The 23,898-nt window shown below is 47.3% G+C and overlaps 1 protein-coding gene across 4 annotated transcripts in view; it reads left to right on the top strand.

Moving 5' to 3' along the window:
- The first annotated feature begins 495 nt into the window (after window positions 1-495).
- The window catches only part of RCSD1 (RCSD domain containing 1), a 75,947-nt gene continuing 52,544 nt past the window's right edge, over window positions 496-23,898 (top strand). For 2 of the 4 annotated variants that reach the window (XM_034939725.4, XM_034939711.4), the window contains exon 1: window positions 506-706. In XM_034939725.4, coding sequence (XP_034795616.3) covers window positions 701-706 — 6 coding nt within the window. In that variant the 5' untranslated portion in view covers window positions 506-700. Of the gene's footprint in view, window positions 707-23,898 lie in introns of all 4 variants that reach the window. The other 2 variants (XM_057302206.2, XM_055112038.3) reach the window with 2 other exon arrangements.

Raw genomic sequence — 23,898 nt, 5'->3', positions numbered from 1 at the left:
TCAGAAGGGCTCCTCTTTTGGTAGAACACAAACGCCTTCCACCAGGGAGGGTCCTCGAACTCCACCCAAGAACTGCAGGGAAACCAGGTATGACAGTAATGCAATTTTAAAAAGAGGGAGAGGAAGAAGGAAAGCAGGAAGGATGGACACAAAAGAAGGAAATCGAAAAGAGAGGAAACAAAAAGAATTAAAGGACCACTCTAATTCTTGAAGGGACAGGAAAAAGAAAGAAGGCGCATTAAGGGAGGGAGACGTTGAGAAGGACTGAGACCGTGGCAAAGCCCAGGGTCCTGAGAAACTTCGCGAGACAGAGGGGCCCGGCGGCTGCCCATCCCCATGTTTGGGCACATGGAGTCGTGGCTCCCGCTCTTGAGTCCTGCCCTGGGAGGGCCAGTATCTGTTTAGATTTGCGTCTAAATTTAAACCCTGATCGTCGGCCTCCCTCCCCGCTCCCCACCCTCCCCTCCCCTCCCCTTCCTCCCTCCCTCCCTCCTCCTCCTTCCTCGTTCTCTCGCGCAGGGCCCCCGCGGCCGGGGCAGTCCCGCAGCCGAGCGCAGCCGGGCGCGCGCCACCGCCCACTCGCCCTGTGCCCGCCGCAGCCCGAAACTGGCCACGGCCGGGAGCGGAGGGGACAGCGGGGATCGTGAGCTCCGGCCCGAGCGAGCGGGTGCGTCTGCCGCGGAGTCGGCACCTGAAGGACATGGAGGTAAAGGACCCCGGAGGGAGACGCGGGGCTGAGCGGTGAGCGGTGTATCGGGCGCCCCTTCCCCGGGCGGCTGCCCCTGCCCTGAGCATGGAGCATGCGGCTCATCGCTGCTGCCAACTAGAAGGGCAAATGCCTGCTGTTCCGACGCCTCCTTGACCAACTCCGAAGGATCGTCCCTGGTCCCACCTAGGACACCCGGGTTGGGAGGCTGGGGTTGGTAAGGAAAGATCTCAGAGGGAGAGAAAAGGGCTTTCCTAGAGGCCCGGGTATTTTGGCTAGGAACTTAAATGCTAAAAAAAAAAAAAAAAAAAAAAAAAAAATAGTTAGGTGCAGCCAAGGTTTGTAAATGGGTAAACGTGTCAGCAAAAACTCTGCAAGAAGGCAGAAGCCCTTCAATCTGAAGAGATGGGTATTGAAAGAGAAACAGAACTGGCAACACGAGGCCAGCACGTCTTCGTGGGTCTGTGGGCTTCCCTTTTCGCTTTCGGAGTGGCATTTTAGAGAGTCCAGTTGTCCTCTTGCTTCTGAAGTCCTTCCTGTGTCTGTCGCATCTTCTTCCATAACTTTCTGAAAGCTCCCCTTACTGGTCAGTCGAATGACATTATTTCTGATAAAACTTAAGACTCCCTTGGACACCCTTGCCTCTGAAGCTGTGTGTATGGAGGTATGCTGGCCACATCTGCAGGCTTTGCCAGAGGGAGGCCCCGCACTTCTCTGCCTGCTGAGAGGAGGTCCGGGGACTTTCCTTGTTCTGTTCCAACCTCAGAAGAGGAGTGGTTGGGTGTATTCCCCACATCCCTCTCTTCTGCACATCTTGAGGCTTCCCTGTGTTTCCTCCTTGAAAATGAGACCTGATATGTAGCCCTAAGTCAATCTTAGTAGGACCTGGGGCTTTTGAGAAGATGCAAATGTTATATAGTTTTAAAGGTGATTCCCACTCATATTCAAAAGGAAACCTGTGTTGCTCACTAGACTGTGGTCAGTGCAATCAGGATTCAGTTAACTCCGCTATCTCTTCCCCGCTCCAGGCTCTGTGCCTGGGCCTTGGTGGTCTTTTTATTTTTTTCTTTTGAGACAGGGTCTCATTCTGTTACCCAGGCTGGAGTGCAGTGGCACAATCTCAGCTCACTGCAACCTCTGCCTCCCAGGCTCAAAGGATCCTCCCACCTCAGCCTCCCAAGTGGCTGGGACTACCGGTGTGTACCACCATGCCTGGCTAGTTTTAAAATTTTTTGTAGAGACAAGTTCTCACTATATTACCCATGCTGGTCTTGAACTCTTGGGCTCAAGTGATCCTCTAAGCCTTGGCCTCCCAAAGTGCTGGATTTGCAGGCATGAGCCACACCACTCCTGGCCCTGGTTGTGTTTTCTAAGCTAGACTCTGTGCTTGCCGGCAAAGCTTCATGACTTCTCTAAAGGGGCAATAAGTTTGTCCTTTAGAGAAGTCAGGGAGCTGTATTCAGGCATCCAGCCCAGCCAGTTGTCTTCAAGGAACAGGGAATCACCTTCAAGGAGACTTTATAGACTGCAAGAACCACTGGAGTCTAATATGGACCCTCCACAGAAACATTTGCAAGGCCAGGAAGCTCTGGCAGATTAGGGCTGGTGGTGAGGCACGCACACAGCGAAGCTCAGCAGGTGGTGTGCACACATCCACCCAAAGATCACACAAACACAAAACAACAGGGTTCTCTCTGAGCTGGCCACTGCTTCAGGGCAGAGGAGGGAAATGGCCCAGGCAACACCCAGCTTCTTGGGTTGGGTGAAGTCTCCTTAAGAAATTGTTTTAGAAGTGGCTTCCCTCTTTTGGAAGTGTACAAACTGCCTTAGGCCCCAGGCTGCAGATTCACTATGATGTATGGCCTGTCTAACCTCTTGAAGAAACGGATTGGAGATAAGAGAAAAGCAACTCTTAGACTTCAAGCAGGTTGCTACTGGAGGGCCAAATGCAAGTGTCAACTTTGTTCTAGGAAAACAAGGAGGGTCTCCTTCCACAGAGGCAGTTTCTCCCCCCTCAGATGAGGAAGGAATAGTGTATGGCAGAGGCCCTGAAACTATCAGCTGAGCAACTTCCTGTGTGGCTTGGAGGGTGGAGGGGATTGCAGTAAAAGAGAAGGCCCTCCCTTATTGAGATGTGTAGTAACTTATGCAGGATTCCACCAAGATACCAAAATCACTCCCGTGCTAGGGTTTGGGAGGGACGCAGGGAGGGAATCGCTCAGCCGGCCAGAAGCCTGACAAATCACCCTGCGTCTATTGCAGGGCATCAATTTGCTGGTTGGACAGTGGCTGCTTTTGAAGTTTCTTTGTCCAAATGCCTGGAAAACAAAAAACAACAAAAACAAAACAAACAAACAAAAAAACAACATGCAACTGCTAGTGAAGAAAGTAAAGAGGAAATCTAGGAGCCAGGGAAGTGACCATTCTTAGCCAGGAAGTAAACTTTTCATGGTGAAGCATGATATGCAGGAGTTGGATTTGGGGGTTTCTGAAAATCTCAGAGTAAAACCCTCTTTTGAGAGGTGAAACTCAGTTTTGGGACATGAAAGGGCTACTGTATCTGGAAAGAAATTAAGTTATATTACTTCTCAGTACTAGGAATCCAAACCAGACCAACGAGGGTTACTCAATATTCATTCTCTAAAGCTCACGTATTATTGGAAGTCTTTGAGAGATCTTTTTTTAAAGTCACTGTTACCATTATCAACAACATCAATCTTCATCCCTCATAAAGCCCTGTGGAATAAACAAAGTATAGATGCCATCTGATCCCTGCCTTTTAAAAGCTCACAACCCAATAAAGGGACTATATCCTGTCACATATATAATCTTCAAATGCATAAATGCCAGTTGAATACTGCTGCAGATCATGAGTTCTGCAGGAGTTCAGACTAGATTAGGTTCAGAAGAAGCCTTGGAAGAAAGATGTGGGTAAGGTGGAGAAGGTATAAGGAATGGGCACAGGGAGAACATGCCAGCTTTGTCCAGCTGGCTGGGAAGGAAGGTAGGAAAGCAGTAACAGAAAAAAATGAAAGTAATAAGATAAATCCAAGGTCACTGAGTATAGTAGATGCCCAGCTAAGTGGGTGAGTGGGAGCTGAAATCCAAGTCACTTGGAGGAAAAGGTTACTTTTTGTTCATACAAAATCTCCTTGCCTAGTTGAGCCTCAAACGGGTGGCTTTTTCTAATTCATGCAGAGGCCATCTGCAACCCTTGAAGGCCAGAGTTGTATGGCCCTGGATTCTGCTCCATGGACAGTAGGAAACTCTGAGAGGTGTTGAGGCAGCTGGCAGCAGTGATGTAGCCGGGATGATACAGCAAAAATGCCACTTCATGGAGTGAGCAAGGGAACCAGGTGAGAAAGCATCTTTTCGAGTACAGGTATATTCTGACTTCAGGATACAATAAGAATGGAGAAGATGGAAAAGAGTAAAGACCATGCACTGGAAGGGAAGTCAGAAATCACCAAGCTGCCCAGAAGAGTGAAGTTCTCTATGGTGCCAGGGAAAATGGCAGTACCAACTTTTACAGCTCCATACAAAGCCTTTTGCAGGCAGATTGTCTCATTGGTCTTTGAGTCTCCAGAATGAGCACAGTGCCTGGCATATAGTCATATAATTTCTCAATAAAAGTTTGCTTGATAAATGATTAGCATAAATAGGGAACTCCTTCCCCTCTCGGTCTGTAGCTCAAACATCTCCACCTCTGGAAGGCTTCTGTGAAGCCCCCAGACTCTACGGCACTCTCAGAGCACTTTGTTCAAGCCACTAGTAGAACACTAGGCAGAACTGGAACTGTCAGCCTCCCTAACTGTCACCCCGGAAGGCTCCTTGAGGGCAGGGGCCATGTCTTATATATTTAGAGCCTAATGGGCACCAAGAAAGGCTTGTTGCATGAGCAAATATTGAAGAGGGAAGGAAGATCAGGGTTTTTTTTTAACAAGCAGTGTTTAGATATGTTGGTTTTGATTGTTCTAAGCAGAATGTCCACCACTCCCTAAGAAATACAAACCTGTTATGATACAAATGTGATTCTCCTCTAGAAGAGATAATAGGTAATGCTATTGTGGATAGGAACCCAGAGGACAGAGGTGTGTAAAGAAGGAGCTGGAGGCGTAGGATGTCACATTTAAGTTAATATTGTTAGTCACTTAAATATAAATTGTGTGCACTGCCAATAGCCTGAGGGCACTTGAAAAAAAGTATAATTTTCGCTGACTAAATCCTTTGTTTGTTCAACTAAATTGTAGGCACATCATGGCACTGAAAAAAAATCATAAATTTCAAACTTAGGTGGAGACAATAAATGAATCCTTTTCTCTGGGGTAACTGCAAATCATTCCCAGATATTATTTGTCATTCATGGACCTACTCAGTATTTATTGGGCCCTTATTGCATACCAGATCTTGTATTTTAAATGTTACTTAAAAATTATGGAGCTCTCATGTCTTTACATTCTCACAGACTGTCAGTATTACTATGATGAGAGTGTGTGTGTGTGTGCATGCGTGTGTGTGTGTGTGTACATATTGGTGTATATAATGTGTTTGTTTTGTGACCTACTTTTTCATCCATATCTTTTTACTTCAGTAAACATTTTCTACCACATTTTTTAAAATTATGGGACTAGGAGATAGAAGAGAAACATGTAACGAATCCAAATCTTAAAAAGATTATTTTGATATTTCACCTTGAAACACTAGGAGAAACACCCACAGCCTCGCTGTTTTTTGACCCACCCACCCTCTCACTGAGCCATATGTTGGCTGCTGGTTGGAGCTGATGGGCCGTAATTAGGAACTGCACAGCCTCTGAAGCTAGAATTTGGCTCGGTGGACTTGTGGCATGCCCAAATACCCCACATTCCTCTCTGGCTCCCGCGTGTTCTGTGGGACCCTCACCCTCACACTGGCCCCCACTCAGCAGACATCTTCCATTTGTTGGACTGCGACGACAGGGGGAATTTGGGGAGTGAGACTCTAAGGGCCCAGCCCAGGCCCTATCACAGGAGGGGGTGAGTGTGCATTCCTGGAAAGGAGTCGGGTTTCAGAGCCTGATCCACAGCGTGGCTCCTCACAGCACTGCGAGCCAGAGCTTGGCGCGCGCGGTTCCGTGGGAAATCTGAACACTGGCGGCTCAGCAGCCCGGTAATCTTATCAGGGCCGCAAGAGAAAGCATTTTGGTTCCAGAGAAATCTGAAGGCAGCTCCGCTTTTCTCCAGTAATAATATTTAAGTCTGTGGAGCCAGCCTGACCAACCCTATTCAACTCATTAGAATCTAAAAATCTCAGAGCTCTGGGTGAAATAAAACAATCTTTAACTGCCCTCTGCCATATGGTAAAGGGATAAACCAACTCACCAAGAGGTATCTTGAGGATTTAGGCACTATTGGACTTTTGGAAAGCCAACAGCTTGCAGTTTTTCTCTTACCTGGGGAGTAGTTCAACCCAAGCCTTCAGAAGTAAGACAGAAGGATGGTTCTTGTAGCAGCAAAGTTTCAGTAATGCTTCGGACACAGGATGAACACTGAGTTGCCACTATCAACAGGATTGCCCTAGGAATCTCCTGAAGCTCATCACCAGAGCCAGACCCGAATGAACACTGTCCTGGTTCTTTGGTCTTCTGAGCAGTCAGCCTCCCGTTTTTTTCCTTTGGAGCTTCCTGAATACCCATCTCCTGGGAATTGTGGAAACAGCTGGCTAAGCCCATGAGGCTCACCCTGTAGAGCCATTTATTTGAATGGATCAAATCCTATTCCATGGGAAGGGCCTCCAGCCAGTGCAATTCCAAATCCCAATGAGTCCCTAAGAGAGGTGCAGGGCCCTTACCTCTGTAAGAGACCCCTCTGAGATGCCATTAGAGCCTATCCTTAATGAATAGTATTAGAAGCCTCCAAGCTAGAGCAGTCAGGTGGGGGCATTGAGAAATTCTGGACATTGGAACAGACATTATCTCCAGCCAAAAATTTGAGTCAGCATCATAGATGTCTCCAGCCCTTTGTTTTGAACCTGTTCGTACCATGTCAGGGCCAACCTCCTGGCCTCGAGGTAGCAATCACTACTCTTTCCCAGGCTGAATCTTTTATAATTAATCATTAATGATTCACGGCATGCCATGCACTAGCTTCTTTTTGTTTTTTTTGTTTGTTTGTTTGTTTTTTGTTTGTTTGTTTTTAGACGGAGTTTTGCTCTTGTTGCCCAGGCTAGAGTGCAATGGCACAATCTCAGCTCACTGCAACCTCCTCCCGGGTTCAGGCAATTCTCCTGCCTCAGCCTCCCAAGTAGCTGGGATTACAGGCATGCACCACCACACTCAGCTAATTTTGTGTTTTTAGTAGAGATGAGGTTTCACCATGTTGGTCAGGCTGGTCTTGAACTCCTGACCTCAGGTAATCCACCCACCTCAGCCTCCCAAAGTGCTGGGATTACAGGCCACCACGCCTGGCCCATGCACTAGGTTTTTAGTTAGATTCAGTAAGCACACACTGAGCCCTTACTGCCTGCCAGGCACTGCGGATCTAAAGGGGTACGTATCTACCAGCTTGCTGACCCTTGAAGAACTTGCAGTCTAAGAGGGGAGACAAACACCTAAACAGATTATTACAGAGCAGGGATGAGAGCTTACACCCACAGAGGAGGAGCATCAGCCTGGGGCTCAGGGACGGCTTCCTGCTAAAAATAATTTCTGAGTTGAATCTTGAGGGGTGAGTAAGAGTTAACCAAGGGCAGAAAATTGGGAAGAGCATTCCAATCAGAAAGAGTGACAAGAGCAAAGCTACTGGTGCAAGAAACAGCATGGTGTGCATGGGAAATAATAAGTAGTTCATTCCTGGAGGATAAAGCAAGATAAAGATATTTGAGGACTAGATGGGGAGTACAGGAAATGTAAGTTGCAGTTCCTGCCCTAAAAGGAACTCATTCTATTTGGGGAAACAAGATATACCCAAATGACAGGACATAAAAACATGCAAGATAGAATCTTGATAAGTTCTAAGGTATGTGGGCGTTCAAAAGCTCCTCTAATACAAGGTAGAGAAAACTAGCTTCCTGTGCTGGGGATTCCTCCACAAGTGCTGCTCTTCCCCCACCTCCTGGCAGCCCTAGGGTGCAGAACACACAGGAGACCTCAATCTAATGGCAGCACATGCCTGCCTGGGGCCTGCCCCAAAGGCTCCTGCTAGAGAAGTTGATTTGAAATAGGCTCCAGGTCCCGAGGGAATGCCTTTGGTCAAGCTCACCAAAAAGCCACCCCAAGTCCTCCTACCTTCTCTGACAGAAAGAGGGCTCTAGGAATAGACCACACACACACACACACACACACACCCCTTCTGTTCCCACTCACACTTCCACCTGCAGCCCCGCTCATTCCTTCCACTATGGCCACACTTCCTGTACACCCCCTGAAAAGTCAGCGTTTCTCCTGCTTGCCCAGAGGCAGACAAGGGATGCACCAGGGTGGACTGTAGAGCAGCAGCCAACCACATGCATCAGCCCAAACCCAGTAAGCAGTGCCGCTGGGCCTTGTGGCTGCTATTGCACAATCCAGCACCCACGCCACAGGTCACAGAGAATTTGCATCTCACAATGTGCCGCAGCAGGCTTTGGGCCTCCTCTGAGCCTCCCCGCTAGACCCTCCACCTTCAATAGTTCATTCCCAATGCGTGAGCTAAATGTACGCTTTTCCCACCCTGCTGGGCTGCCCACCACGACCTCCATCTCTGAAGCACATTCCCAGGATTCAGGTTCCTGGCTTGTCATCCTTTACAGATATGTTTTGATGAATAATGGGAAATTCATTTCTGAGCAGCCACACCGATGTCAGTGTGGGAGAGACCTAAAGCTTGTTGTCATGGTAATTACTACCACTTGTTGAATGCCTACTATATATAGATGCTGTTCACAGATTTATTTCTTTTAATCTTCATAAAGTCATATTATATCAGTCTTCTAGGAAAGGATGCTGAGGCTTTGAGATGCTTAAATGATGTGCCCAGGGTCTAGAAGGTAATTACCAACCTTCTAACATTTGAACCTACCCTATCCGGTGGGATCCTGTCCCTGTTCTTCCTCTTGCTCTGGAGAAACTCTGGCTTCCCCCACAGCACCTGTGTGGGCTCTCGGGGAGACAACATGCCCCTCAGCCTGGCCAGTCTTCCTCCAGCTCAGGCCAGGCTGTGGTGGAGGGCAGCCAGCTCAAGGCTTGGCGCTTGTAAGGCCTGGCACAGGTTTACTCCGAGCCCTCCTCTGCACAGCTAAAAGACTTCTGAAAGGCCCCAGTTGTGTCTCTGGGTGAAACTGGTGCCCACACCTAAAGCAAAACAGGGAGATTTTTCCAAATTCATTTTTAGGGCTTTGGAGTTTTGAGAGCAAGAAAGAACCATAGCAATTTATTCCATCCCCTTCATTTTAAAGATGACGAAATTGAACATAAGCGATTTACCAATGGTCGTACTTAAAGTCAGTTAGTAGCCAAGTCAAGAGTTAAAACCAAGGTCCTGGTCGGGGGCGGTGGCTTATGCCTGTAATCCCAGCTCTTTGGGAGGGCAAGGCGGGCGGATCACGAGGTCAGGAGATTGAGACCATCCTGGCTAACATGATAAAACCCCATCTCTACTAAAAATACAAAAAATTAGCCAGGCATGGTGGCAGGCACCTGTAGTCCCAGCTACTTGGGAGGCTGAGGCAGGAGAATGGCGTGAACCCGGGAAGCGGAGGTTGCAGTGAGTGGAGATCACGCCACTGCACTCCAGCCTGGGTGACACAGGGAGACTCCGTCTCAAAACAAACAAACAAACAAACAAAAAGGTCCTCTGACTCCCAGCACACTAGGACGCCTTTGACCCGCATGTTCAAATGAACTCATATATAATGACTTTATTGATTTTGCATTTTTGTGTATTGTCTTCTTGGCTCTCTGAAGTCCTCCACACAGTGGTGCTCAGCTCTCTAGGTCTTCCCTAGCAAGCACGACTATCTGTGGGGATAGGGTGGGTAGGGAGAAGAACCATTTTCATTCTCATTGTTTTTTTTTTTCTTTGTTTATTTGTTTTGAGGCGGAGTCTTGCTCTGTCTCCCAGGCTGGAGTGCAATGGTGCAATCTCGGCTCACTGCAACCTCCACCTCCCTGGTTCAAACGATTCTCCTGCCTCAGCCTCCCAAGTAGCTGGGATTACAGGCGCCTGCCACTGCGCTCAGCTAATTTTTGTATTTTTTAATAGAGACGGGGTTTCACCATGTTGGCCAGGCTGGTCTTGAACTCCTGACCTCAGGTGATCCACCTGCCTTGGCCTCCCAAAGTGCTGGGATTACAGGCATGAGCCACGATGCCCGGCCCATTCTCATTGTTTTAACAAATGCCAAGAGACTGAGAGCTGAGGCTAGGAGGGCCCAGCTACCCTAGCTGCAGCGCCACGCCTTGTTCTACTAGGCTTACTTTCTCCAATGCCCTCAAGGGGTCTTTCTGGGGGAGCCCCTTGGCCCCTGTTGTCCAGTCATGCCTGAATCCCCTCACAAAGGCCTGAATTTAAGTACTGGAGAGGAGAAGAACAAGGATGATTCCAAATGCTTGTTTTCCTTGGGGAAACAAATGGGAGACTCAAAGAGATGCCTGGCACTCCAGGCTGCTATACAGTGCGGAAGTGCTGCCCAGGTGGAGAATCTGATGCCAGTGGAGTTGGCAGGTGTATGAGTTTGCGAGGGCTGCTGCTGTAACAGAGTACCACAAACTGGGTGGCTCAAAACAACAGAAACGTCTCCTTTCATGGTTCTGGAGGCCGGATGTCTAAAAGCAGAGTGTCAGCAGGACCTCATTCCCCACTAAGGCTCGAGGGGCGGCTCCATTCCATGTTTCTTTTGGCTCCTGGTGGTTGCCAGCTTCCTTGACTTGTGGCCACATCACTCCAGTCTGCCTCATCTTTGCCACACCTTCTCCTCTGTGTGTCTCTTATAAGGACCTGTGTCATTGGATCAGGACCTACGTTGATAATCCAAGATGATCTCTTCATCTCAAAATTGGTAACTACCTCTGCTAAGACTGTTTTTGCACATAAGGTAACATTCACAGGTTCCAGGGATTAGGAAGTGAGCATATCTTTTTTTTTTCCTCCTCAAGACAGGGTCTTGCTCTGTTGCCCAGGCTGGAGTGCAGTGGCACAATCATGGCTCACTGCAGCCTCAACCTTCCAGGGCTTAAGTGATCCTCTCACCTCATCCTCCTGAGTAGCTAGACTATAGGCGTGCACCACCACGCCCAGGTAATTTTTGTATTTTTAGTAGAGACGAGGTCTCACTATGTTGCCCAGACTGGTCTTGAACTCTTGGGCTCAAGTGATCCTCCCACCACAGCCTCCTGAAGCGCTGGGATTACAGGCATTAAAGACTGTTCCTGTCCAGGAAGTTATCATATCTTTTAGGGGGTCACCATTCACCCCACTATCGCAGTCAACCTGCTATCCATATAAAGGTAAAGGACTTGGGGATTGGAGGAGTGAATCCTGGGTTATTGTTAAGCTATATTATAACCACCCCCCGAGCCCCCACTAGTGCCTTGGGTGCAAATTACCAAGGAATATTTATTGACACCTGTTGTGTGACTAATTTCCTGCCTCTTAGGTAGCCCATATATACAGCTGTGTCATCCATACCCCTAGTGCTTGGGTCTCGGCTATAATTCTCTGTTCAGAGAGCTGCAGTTGGGAAGGGAAGTCTGTCTCCAGGCCACTATGGAGCATTTCCATGAAGCCATGAGGATCACCCCCAACTCATCTGGTCACTTTTCAGGGAGATAACTATGGTGTAAGCAGGCTGGGAAGAGCCACTCAAGATTGTCTAGGATCACCACCACCATTGTAAAGGATCATGCCTAGCAAGATTATAAAATCCTATTCTTAAATATCTTATTCTTTCATTAATCCCTTCATTCATTTATTTAGAGACGCACCAAGACGCTACCAAATGCAAATTAATAAGACCAATCCTGGCCGGGTGCAATGGCTCACTCCTGTAATCTCAGCACTTTGGGAGGCCAAGGCAGGTGGATCACAGAAGGTCGGGAATTTGAGACCACCCTGACCAACATGAAGAAACCCCGTCTCTACTAAAAATACAAAATTAGCCGGGCGTGGTGGTGCATGCCTGTAATCCCAGATACTCAGGAGGCTGAGGCAGGAGAATCGCTTGAACCTGGGAGGCGAAGTTTGCAGTGAGCCGAGATCGCGCCATTGCACTCCAGCCTGGTCAACAAGAGTGAAACTCTGTCTCAAAAAAATAAGAATAAGACACAATCCTTGCCCTCAAGATTCATACAGTCTGAAGGTAAAGAGGGGACATAAATGAAAGAAGTAATTACAAAACAGTGTGATTGGTTCTGAAAAGGCAGTGAGTAAACAGTCCTGTTGCATAAATAACAGGACAGGCTAGTGTTGCTGTAACCATGCCACAATCTTAGTGGCTGAAAACAACAAAGGTTTACTTTTCACCCCTGCTGCAAGTCCATTGAGGGTTGGCTGGGGGCTCTGCTCTGGCTCATTTCTTGTCCTCCCTCTGAGACCTAAGCTGTGGGAGCAGCTACCCCTTTGCTTGTTGTCATGGCAGAAGGAAGGAAAGTTCTGGAAGACTCACGCTGGCCATTAAATGCTCTCTTTTGGAAGGTTCCTAACTATCCACATGGCTCCACTTAACCATAGGGGCAGGAAGTACCATCCTCTCATGGCCTCCAAATGATGAGAGCTAGAAGTACTTCACAAACATTGTTAGTGGCCTGATAGAGTCTTAGAAGCCTTCACAAAGCAGACGATCTTTGAGCTGTGTCTGGAAGTAAGACTGTGTCTTTCAGGCTGACAAGAGGGGGAAAGCCGAGGGAGAAAGCGTTTATCTGCACCACTCAGGGCTCATTCGCTTGAGTCTTACACGGCTTTTGTGGTCGGAGATGTTCTTGCAGATTGAAATGAAAACTGCTTCATAAGCACAAATAATGTTTTCAATGATGTCAGCTGTTCTTCATGCTTTGGGGGTGATTGAGAGAGGCAAGTATGTTTGAACGAGAAGCTAGGGGTGCAGATATGCAGGAAAATATATCAGAGAAATATAAACATAAGCGTTAAGGGCATCTGTTTAGACTGTTTCTCAAGCCTCTTAGTCCTGGAACAGCCAATTCCATGGAGCATGCCACCAGGAGTTGCAACTTATAGCCTAGGTGGCTCTTGGGAGGTGGACGTCTTTGTGGCTATGTGAGCAGCATGGAATTGTCTACGCCTTTTGATTGGAATGCACTCCCCCTTGGTGAAAGGGAATCTATGTCTTTTTTCTACATGCAGTTATATAACACTTAGAATCACCATTCTTTCCCATAAGGCTTGTACATAAGCCCTACCTTTTGTGACTAAGGAAGGAGTTGGTGAAAGTCGGCCTGTGAGTAACATTGGAATTAGGCAGTAGAATTTGAAGAAATGGTAGCAACAGATAGCCCTCTGCTCCCTTAAGGCTTTCTTTGCCTGATTATTGAATTTGTAGTAGATCAAGGGGGATGCCATGCAGAGAAAGTCCATCAATCCTGGGTTTTAGGTTCAGGGTCAGTTACCAGCCTCAGGATCCCGGTCAGTTCCGTGCTCTGTAAAACCGATACCTGCTTTACCTACCTTCCAAGGTTATTTTGAAAAGGAAGTAAGATTATGCATGTAATAAATATCTTATGAAAGTACCTTGAAGCGTTCAATTATTTCACAAATGCATGGTGGTGGTGTTATTAGTATTTATTAAACTGATATTGTGAAAAATTGTAACAACCCTGAGTGTGTCTTCTGTAAGAAAGCACTGGCGCTCTCTGTGCCTAGTGGAAGGTGGCAGAAGGGAAGGCAAAGAGGGTGACATTGGTGCACATGAGCAAAGTGAACCTTTCCAATATAGGACAAAGAGGCTTTTTATGGCATAAAGGAGGTTTTAAGCTGTGCAACAGTAATAGGAAAAATACTTTACACTTCTACCACACTTTATTGTCAAAGTACTTTCCTGTATCTGTTCAGCTAAACTGTAAGCTCTGCAAATCCCCATCATAGGTCCTAACATCCAATGATGAGCATAATGTATGTTCAACACATCCTGTGAGTAGATGCAGGAATGCAGGCTTCATATGCCTCGTGGGGAGGCAGTGCAATGGCTTAAGGGCTAAGAGCACAGAGAGCCATATGGCTGGGTTTGAGTTTGACTTTGCCATTTACTAGCTTGTGACCTCTCCATGGCTTGGTTTTTCCATTTGTAAAATGGAAATAATGATAACACCTACCTGCTAGGGTTGTTGTGAGGTGTAAATGAGTCGGTGGTTGTGTAAAGTGCTTAGTGCGTCACACATATTAGGTGTGATGTGATTGTTTATTGATTAAGGAAAGAGGCTTTTATAATCATTTAGAAAAGAACAGCCTCCTGCGCTTTTGGTGCAGCTCTGACTGGGACACGGGATGGACAAGAGGACATCTGAAGTTCTCCTCCAGCCTGAGAGTTTGACAGAGGGGTGGTTACTGCATCCTGCATGCAAAACTGCCGGTAAATCTCTCTGGGCTTCTGTAGGAGGCTGGGTCTTGGGGGCAATGCTGGAACAGTATCCCACATAAATCCATACTAGAACCTGGGAGACTAGGGGAGGCTTGGGCATAGAATAGCAAATCCAAGTGTCAGGCTCATGGGCAGCCAAAACCTGCAAGAAAAAGGGAGTCAGTCTCCTTGGCTCAAGAAATATGTTTTGGCTGGGCACGGTGGCTCACGTCTGTAATTTCAGCACTTTGGGAGGCCGAGGCAGGCCGATCACCTGAGATCAGGAGTTTGAGAGCAGCCTGACCAACATGGAGAAACCCTTTCTCTACTGAAAATACAAAATTAGCTGGGTGTGGTGGCGTGCGCCTATAATCCCAGCTACTCGGGAGGCTGAGACAGGAGAATTGCTTGAACCCGGGAGGCAGAAGTTGCAGTAAGCCAAGATAGCACCATTGCACTCCAGCCTGGGCAACAAGAGTGAAACTCTGTCTCAAAAAATACATACATACATACATACATACATACATACATACATTTCAAAGAAAGGGAGGGAAGGAGAGCAGATGGCAAGTGTATTTTTTGGGTTCACCCAGGTAGATCAATGAAACGAGGAGGTAGGAAATGGGAAGGAGAGCAGTCTGGAGTAGAGCTCCCCTTCCACCTCCTCCCCCCACATACCTGGGTTGCCTGTACCCTGACAATTCCTTACCTTTCACACCTCTGTGGGGAGGCCCCTGCCTAGGGAGCTGAACAGGGTGGGATTCAGAGACTGCTAAAACAGCTGCGGGGATTGGACAGTAAGAGGCTAAGCATTCAGACCAGAGCCCCTCTCCCTGTCTAAGCTGCCATCAGTCCTGATCTTTCCAACTGAGTGCTTTCCTATGCCAATAAGGGTATTCTGATTTCTCACGTGGTCACATTACTTGTATTACAAAGGATTTTTTGACAAGATGTATTCAGTGCAGGTTGAACTACCTTGCCCAAAGTATTTTGATTAAGGACCCCAGGTCTTTCCTGAAGAAAGTCTCCAGTGGCAGGCCACTGGGCTCTATCCTTGGCCCTGATTATTAAACATTTTTGTTAATGACTTGGATGAAAAATAGAAAGAATCCAGATGACCCACAGCTGGGATAGTTAATATGCTACATGACATATTCAAGTTCAAAATGATTTATATAGGATGGGATGCTGGGCCAAAACCAACATAATAAAATTAAACAGGGATGAATGTAAAATCCTCTGCTTAACTTTAGGAAAATTTCATGCACTAGCATAGGACAGACCTGGCTTGGAAATACGCATGCATTTGTTCCACAAATATTTATTGGGCCTACTGTATGACAGATGCTGTCTGGATTCCTGGAGGGAGTAAAATATAAAGACAGTATCTCAATAAGCTGGAGGTTTAGTGGTGGTGGTGCCAAGAGATAAGATGTGTCCCCAGATAAAGCAGGGCACAGGATATGCTAAAGTGTTATATAAGCAACAAGACCATGAGGCTGGGGAATTTCACAGAGAAAGAACATTCTCAACTTATTCAACTGAAGAAGGCTTATTGGGAGAGGGTGACATCAGAGTGGCCACCAAAAACTAGGAAGAATTTTTTTTAAACAGGTGGTAATAATGAAGAGGCAAAGAAGGGGATGGTGGTGAGAAGCTAGTGTGATGAGAAGAAATGAAGGATGCCCACGGGGAACTGTGAGTGCCCTAAGTGACTAGAGTGGAAGACCTCTTAACCCACATGTGTGGGTGTGGGTGCACATGTGTGCGCACAGCAGATGGGGAGAGGGTGGGTAAACACTGTTGGAAGGACTGGATGCAGTGAGGTGGTGCACACATTAGGGAGACAGCACTGATGCTGCCTGCTTCCCTCAGTCTGTCATGAAGGTCCTTGCAGAGTGGGGCTCATGGGATGGAAGGGATGGAAGGAGCACTGGAGGGCCATTAATTAATCTAGAAGCCGAAATACCAGTTGAGAGGCCAAGGCACCGGTGAGAGGTGGCCTTGAGAATGGAAAGGCAGTGAAGCTGGGAAACCAACTGCGGGAAGAATCCACAGGGCAGATTTGGTATTTGGTTGGAGACTGTCACAGGGGCAGAGTTAGAGAGAAAGTGATCAGAATGACTGCGTTTTCCATCTAGGAGCATGAAGAATTTTACTTGTTGGGGGTGCAGAAGAGGCTGAGTTTTGGTTGAGGCATTGACAGGACACCCTGTTGGAAATTCAGAAGTGGAGTTTGGAGGGCTTTGGGCCAAGGCGCAGCTGGGTGGTCATTCGCGCAGCAGTGGTTCACCGCAGGCCTGGGTGGTGAGCAGCGGCTATAAGGAGAGAAGCAGGCCAAAGACAGCTCGGGACAGCCCTCACATTTGAGGAATGCCAGGAAGACTAAGGACAGTGAAAGAGGGCTTGGGAGTTATAGCCAACCATAAGCTAACACTTTTCAAAAAAAAAAAAAAAAAAAGAAGTAGAAAGACTCAATTTTGTGTGAGACTTAGAGTTTTTTTTTCTTTTTCTTTTTCTTTTTATATTACTTTAAGTTCCGGGATACATGCGTGCAGGTTTGTAACATAGGTATACATGTGCCATGGTGGTTTGCTGCATCTATCAACCCATCATCTAGGTTTTAAGCCCCACATGCATTAGCTATTGTCCTGATGCTCGAGTTTCTAATCCTGCCTAGGCGTCATCCCCAGGACTCTCCTTTGTGTGACCCCCTCCTTTCCAGAGCTCTTTCTCAAGCTCAGGGAGTGGATGCCTCAAGAGAAATAGGATCCTCGGAACTTCCGGGGCATCGCCCAAAACCTGGGGTAGTGTTAGCCAGGTAGAGAAGCAGGTAGAGGCCACTGCGGTGGCTCATGCCTGTAATCCCAGCACTTTGGGAGGACAAGGAGGGTGGATCACCTGAGGCCAGGAGTTCGAGACCAGCCTGACCAACATGGTGAAACCCCATCTCTACTAAAAATACAAAAGTTAGCCTGGCATGGTGGTGCAAGCCTGTAATCCCAGCTACTTGGGAGGCTGTGGCAGGAGAATCGCTTGAACCTGGGAGGCAGAGGTTGCAGTGAGCCAAGATCATACCATTGCATTCCAGCCTGGGCAAAAAGAGTGAAACTCCATCTCAAAAAAAAAAAAAAAAAAAGAAAGAGAAGGGGGTAGAGGCAACAGAATTACTTGTCCATTAGGCACATGTCTTTAAGTGCTTTTAGTGTTAATCAGGCTGCAGGTTCCACAGCAAGCAATTTATAACCCACAGCCATGCATTGGGAAGGCCTGCATGAGGCATGTTCTTATTTTTAAAACAAGGGGCCAAGCACGGTGGCTAACACCTGTAATCTCAGCACTTTGAAGGCTGAGGCAGGGTGGACTACTTGAGCCCAGGAGTTCAAGATCAGCCCGGGCAACATAGTAAGACCCCATCGCTACAAAAAAAAAAAAAAATAGCAGTGCATGGTGGTCTACCTGTAGTCCCAGTTATTCAGGAGGCTAAGGCAGGAGAATTGCTTGAGCCTAGAAGTTCAAGACCAGCCTGGGCAACATAGTGAGACCTCATCTCTAAAATAACTAACTAAATTAATTAATTAAATAAAATAAAAGCAGTGCATGGTGGTGCACCTGTAGTCCCAGCTATTCAGGAGGCTGAGGCAGGAGGATTGCTTGAGCCTGGGAGATGGAGGCTGCAGTGAGCTGTGATCATACCACTGCACTCCTGCCTGGGTGACAGAGTAAGACCCTATATCAAAAATAAAATAAAACAAAACAACGATAAGACCACAACCAATAAAAATTCTTTCTAGAAAACCCTAGGACTGTTCAGGACATTTTCTCTAGTTTCTAGTCACTTTGTTTTAAAATATTAATTTGCTAAAATTAAGCTAATCTTAAATATTTTAAGATTTGAAATTCATCATCTTAACACAACTATTTTCTTTTTCTTTTTTTTGTTCCTTGAAATCCTCAATTATATCCCTTTTATTATTTTTTAAAGTTGGAATAAAAAGACAATCCTGCATAATATAACTACTTCGAATTTTCCACATCTTTATTAGTTTTAGCCAAATGCATAATTCTTACATAATTGTAATCAGTGTATATACAACTCTGTACTCTATCTTTTCTCTTAACATTATTTCCAGGTCAGTATTCTTGTTCCTGATAGTCATATTTTCATTGTAAATGTCTTCACGACACTCTGTTATACAAATATATCATAATTATTTAATCATTTTTCTATTTTGGAACACAGCATTTGCTTTTACTTTCTCCTTATTACAAATAACATAGCTATAAACAGTACATGTATCCTTTTTCTTCTTTTGAATTATTTCTCTGGAAGCAATTCCCAGGAGTGGAATTATTAGGTCAAAGGATATGAGTGTCTCTTGACAAGCATTGCCAAATCAGCCCTGGCCTTCCTTCCTTTTGCAAAGACTCACTGTATGTACCTGGTGTGTACAATTGCAGGCTCAGCGAGATATGCCAGGTAGGAGACGTGAGGTGAGAGCCCTCCACTAAGCCGGTTTAGCAAAGAGCCCTTTCCTCCCAGTGCCTTCCAGCAAGTCCTGTGGTTCCCCCTCCACCAGCAGGGAGCGGACAGGAGGGGAGCACAGGAAAGGGGTGTGGACCCCCTGGAAATGAAGCAATCATATGGTAGTTCCCGCTGGAGCAGCTGCAGATAGGGGGAAGCTACATACCAGTGATGGGGTGCGGGCAACAGTGAGCCCGGGGACACCAGGACACCAAGAATCTCACCCACCAGTCAGGGATGGAGGCAGAACACCAGAGGGTTTGGGCTGAACTCTAGAGAATGATGGGCTGGTCCTCTAGGAAATCCCTTGAAGTCCTGAGCAAGAGTGGCCTGAGTTTGGGAGGAGAAGCAATCAGTCACTCGCTTGCTTAATAAATATTTAATAAGTGCCCACTGTGTCAGATTCTGTGCTGGGAATTCTGGACACAAAAGGTAATAAAACTTGGATCCTGCCCTCAGGGAGCTTGCAGTCTGGTAAGACAGTCAGAATGATAACAAGTGATTGAAACAGTTTGGTTAAGTATTCTAAGAGATCTGTGCTCAGAACACAGATCTGAGTATGACCTAGGTATCTTGCCCAGAGTGGGGAGGGGCTGGGGGAAAGAAAGACTTCTTAAAGGCAGTGAAACCTGAGCTCAATCCAGGAGGACAGAGAGGGAATGGATAGTTGAAGGGTGAGGAGGAGGGTGTTCTAGCTGGAGGAAGTAGCGTGAAAGAGGACAGTGTGCAGGATCCAACCAGATTGAGTTGGTAAGCCAGGCAAGACCTCAAGAACCTCTTCAGGGCTTGATCCTGGAGGTGCCGGGATTTCTACACAGAAGGCGCTTGGGGCTACAGTCTAATTGCAAGGGGAGAGTCCAAGGGGCTAGCCTTGACACTGTTATTTGTATAACAAGCATACTTTTCACCTAAAACGGAATATGTATTTGGTGTGGCTGATGATATTATGGGGTGTTACAGCTCTCAAAAACCACAGCTTGGCCTCACCACTTGTTTTATTCCCAGAGTGATGGGGGGGACAGAAAGTTACATAACCAGACTTGAATTTCAGGAAGTTGGCTCTGGCCGTGGTTCAAGGAATGGATTGGAGAGAGCATGGTATGAGGCCTTTAGAAGGCTGGTCATTCATATGGACTAAAGACCAGGAGAGCTGGGCTTCAGAAGGGACTGTGGGGGCAGAGAAAGAGAAAAGGAGTTTGAGAGGAGGATCCTTCCTCACAGGGACAAGAATTTTCTATCTAAGGCCTAGCTGACGACTAAGGGAGAGGACAGCATTGTTCCAAGGGACCTGTGTGTTAATGGGGATGCCTGGGTGTAGGCATAACATTTAAAGGACAGACAGACCAGGGCCTGGGTGTCTTGTGTCCATAATAATAAACAGCTCACCTGTGCCTCTGGGGCAGCTGTAAAGATGCACTGTGTGTGTCCATGTGTGTGCCAGAGGGGAACCAAGCAAGTGTTAACACGTTGCAGGAGGAAGCTAGGCAGAGTGGCCAACAGGAGTTCAAGGCTCTGGACCAAATCCCATCACTAAATTGCTGTGGGATCTTGAATCAGTGGCACAAGATTTGGGGGCCTCACCGGGATGATCATCTCATCCCTGCCTGGCTTATTGGGAGGATTAAATGAGATAATGAATTCAGAGTTAAGGATTTGGAAAGAATATAAAAGACTCCACAGATGCAAGGTGTTGTCTCCACTGTGTTTTGGAAAACATGGGGAAATGTCTGCAAACAGCTTGGTCCCTCAAAGAGAAGCAGGTGCTCTGGAGCCTGGATGTGTGTGTGTTGGGGTGGGGGCAGGGTCAAGCTGTGAGGCGTTCACCTCCCCTCTGGCCTCTGCTTCCTCCTCTTCTTGTGGCTTCCCTTTGAAGCTCTGAGCAGCTGTTACAGATGAGAGGCCAGGCTGGGCCAGGCCCAGACCACTCACTCAGAAGCAGAGGCTGTGTTTGAAGCCACCAGCCAGGGGGTAGGCAGGATTTCCTGACTCTCGAGTGTTTGGGTCCAGCTCTGGCCTGGTACCCCAGAGGCCTACCAGGAGGCCTGTGCTCTCTAACCAGAAGGACCGCCGCCCATCCCTTCAGCCAAGATCTCTGTTCCAGCCACAGCCAAAGCCAAAGTCCAGGAACTGTAGGGACTGCCCTCTGTCTGGTTAAGCATTTTGAGTTTTAGAAACAAAAGCACCAATTAAGCACAAAGCAGGGAGTGGAGCCAATGGCTCTGCTTGTGTGAGGTTAGCAATGGAGTAGGGAGAGGGGTGAGCGGAGTGTGCATGGTACGATGGGGTAAGGAGGGGATAAGGAGGGGGGCAGCCCCAGAAGCAGCTTCCCCAAGGCCAAGTTCAATGCCTTTATTAGTTCGGTAGCGCTGCTGTAACAAAGTGCCATGGACTGGATGGCTTAGACAGCAAAACTTTATTTCCTTGCAATTCGAGAGGCTAGAAATGTGAGACGGAGGTGTCAGCAGTGCTGGCTCCCTCTGATGCCTCTCTCCATCTTCTCCCTGTGTCTTCACATGGTCTTCTCTCTGTGCGTGTCTGTGTCCTCATCTCTTCTCATAAGGACACCAGCCAGGTGGGACCAAGGGCCATCGTAATGACCTTATTTTAACTTAATTTCCTCTGTGAAGACCCTACCTCCAAATACAGTCTCATTCTGTGGTACTAGGGGTTAGGGCTTCAACATGGGAATTTCAGGAGACAGTTCAGCCCAGGACAATGCCGCCAGCCTGGAGCCTCACTTCCAGCTGTGGGTGAGAATGGAAAAGTCACAGCAGAAGTCACCACTCCCAACCACAGAATGCCACAGGCTCTGAACACCCGATCCGTACTGGAGTTCTGGGTCCCACCTTTCCCTTCATGCCTGGCTCCTTCTGTCATGCCTGCCCTGGGCCACATCCTAGAAAGAGCGTCCCAGGCACCAGGGCACACTGCATTCTGTGCTGGCACTGTTGCTATGCAGCTCTCCTCGCACGCCAACCTGGGCCCACCTTCCCTTATGTCACCTCCTTCTGGGTCGATAAACTCGTGTCACGCCTTTCTAACACAGAGTGCAATGCTGTGGACTGTGACCAGGTGTCTTCCTGCCCTTCTATCTTCTTGGCCTGTTGCTCCTGCTGGTCCCTCTACCTGCAACACCTCCCTGCCTCTTCCCTGCCATCCTGCAAGTAATTTTGTTCCTGTTGAGCTCTTACCCTCCCAGGATTATTCCATTTGGGGTGCTAGGTCTTCCCAGCCAAGACAGAGGAGAAGAGGGTATAGATACAGGGAAAGCATGGCAGGGAACAGGGTAGGATGAGCCTCTGATAGGCCTTCTCCCCGCTGTTCTTGAGGGGGGCTGCGTTCCTCCCTGACCTCCACTCTTATCTGGGGGTTGGGTCCAGGTGTTTCTTCTCACCCAAACAGTCAACAGTGCCTTTTCCCACAGAAGGGCAGAAGCCCTATTTCCAGGCCTGAGATGGGAGGAGGTTCCCCCAGCCCAGGCTCCTGCCTCTGTTCATCTTTTTTTTTTTTTTTTTTTTTTTTTGAGATGGAGTCTTGCTCTGTCACCCAGGCTGGAGTGCAGTGGCATGATCTCAGCTCACTGCAATCTCTGCCACCCGGGTTCAAGTGATTCTCCTGCCTCAGCCTCCTGAGTAGCTGGGATTACAGGCGTGCACCACCATGCCCGGCTAATTTTTGTATTTTTAGTAGAGACGGGGTTTCACCATGTTGGCCAGGGTGGTCTCAAACTCCTGGCCTCAGGTGATCTGCCGGCCTCAGCCTCCCAAAGTGCTGGGATTACAGGCGTGAGCCACCACGCCTGGCCTCTGTTCACTTTTCATTCCTCCTGGAGCCATGATTCCCCTCTTAGCATCTAGCCTGGAGAGGATTTAAGTTTAAAAGGAACTGGGCCCTTTAAAGATGAAACCTCACCGGGCCCAGATACTTGAGTGTATTTTCAGCCAGAGGCCTAGGTAAAGATACAAGCAGTTGTCAGGCTGGAAACAGGCCTGCTGCTCCCTCGAGACAGACCAACAGTTGCTGCCCCAGCAGAGGACACACATTTTCTAAATATTATTTTCTAATTACGAGAAAGTCAAACAACTTTAAAGCTAATGAACAGTACCTTTTTTGCCCGTCGAATGCACCTCCAGTCTTTGTGAATTTATATTGATTTGCTGTTATGTGACTCATCACAGGGCACAAAGCATGGGGGTTTTTTTTTAGCCTTTTTCTTGTTTCATACACATCTCCATGTGTGAGAAATGTTGGATATTCGTCATTTGTAATGGGAGCATAGTGTTTTATTATGCTCCAGAATTTACTTTGTGATCCATAATTTACTTCAACTAGTCTTCAAAATTCAGCATTTAGATGGCTTCTAATTTTTCACTTTTATGTCATGCCACTGCTACAGGCAATTTTGAATAAACTGCATTCTTCTTTATTTTCTTAGTGTATATTCTAAAAATAGAACAAAGACTTCTCGAGCTTTGGTTACACAGTTGCAGATTATTGTCTCAAAACAGAGTAGAATTAATCAAAGTGTAATGCTAACAGCAGTTTTTAAGGGAACAATTTTCGCCATAATCCTGGCGGCCTTTTATCATTATTACATATTTCTGCCCATCTCACAGCTGTGCAACGATACCTTAGAGTTACTTTGCATTTTATTAACGACTGTCAATGTCATGTGTCTTCCTAAACTATAACTTTGGGTTGGTATTTTCTCCCATGCTTTGGAAGTTTATCTCCTTTAGTTGCTTTCTGGTGTTTATTTTACACAGATTTCGCATGTATAAACATGTTGTGTAATTTTCCTTAGCAAGCTTCTACGCTGGCAGCCCTTGCCTCCACAAAATCTGCTTTTATGAAAGCAGTGGTTCTCAACCCTGGATTCCTGTTAGAGTCCTGTGGGGAGAGTTTCTAAAATTTCAGCACCTGAGGAACTGAGCAGACTGCTAATCTTATTTAACAGGTGGAGATCTGCCTAGGCATAGTAGCCCAGTTACTTGATCCGGAAGACGGAGCCTCAGTCTTTATCCAGAGGCTGATGTCCTTAAACCCACAAATATTGCACACCTATTACGTGTTGGCCACTCTGCTAGGAATATGGGGATGTCAAGGTAAAGGCTAGGGTACCTACCTTCAAGGCGGGCTCACA

Source organism: Pan paniscus, chromosome 1 (assembly GCF_029289425.2).
Source record: "Pan paniscus chromosome 1, NHGRI_mPanPan1-v2.0_pri, whole genome shotgun sequence".
Classification (NCBI taxonomy): domain Eukaryota; kingdom Metazoa; phylum Chordata; class Mammalia; order Primates; family Hominidae; genus Pan; species Pan paniscus.
This window is presented reverse-complemented; position numbering and strand designations above follow the sequence as displayed.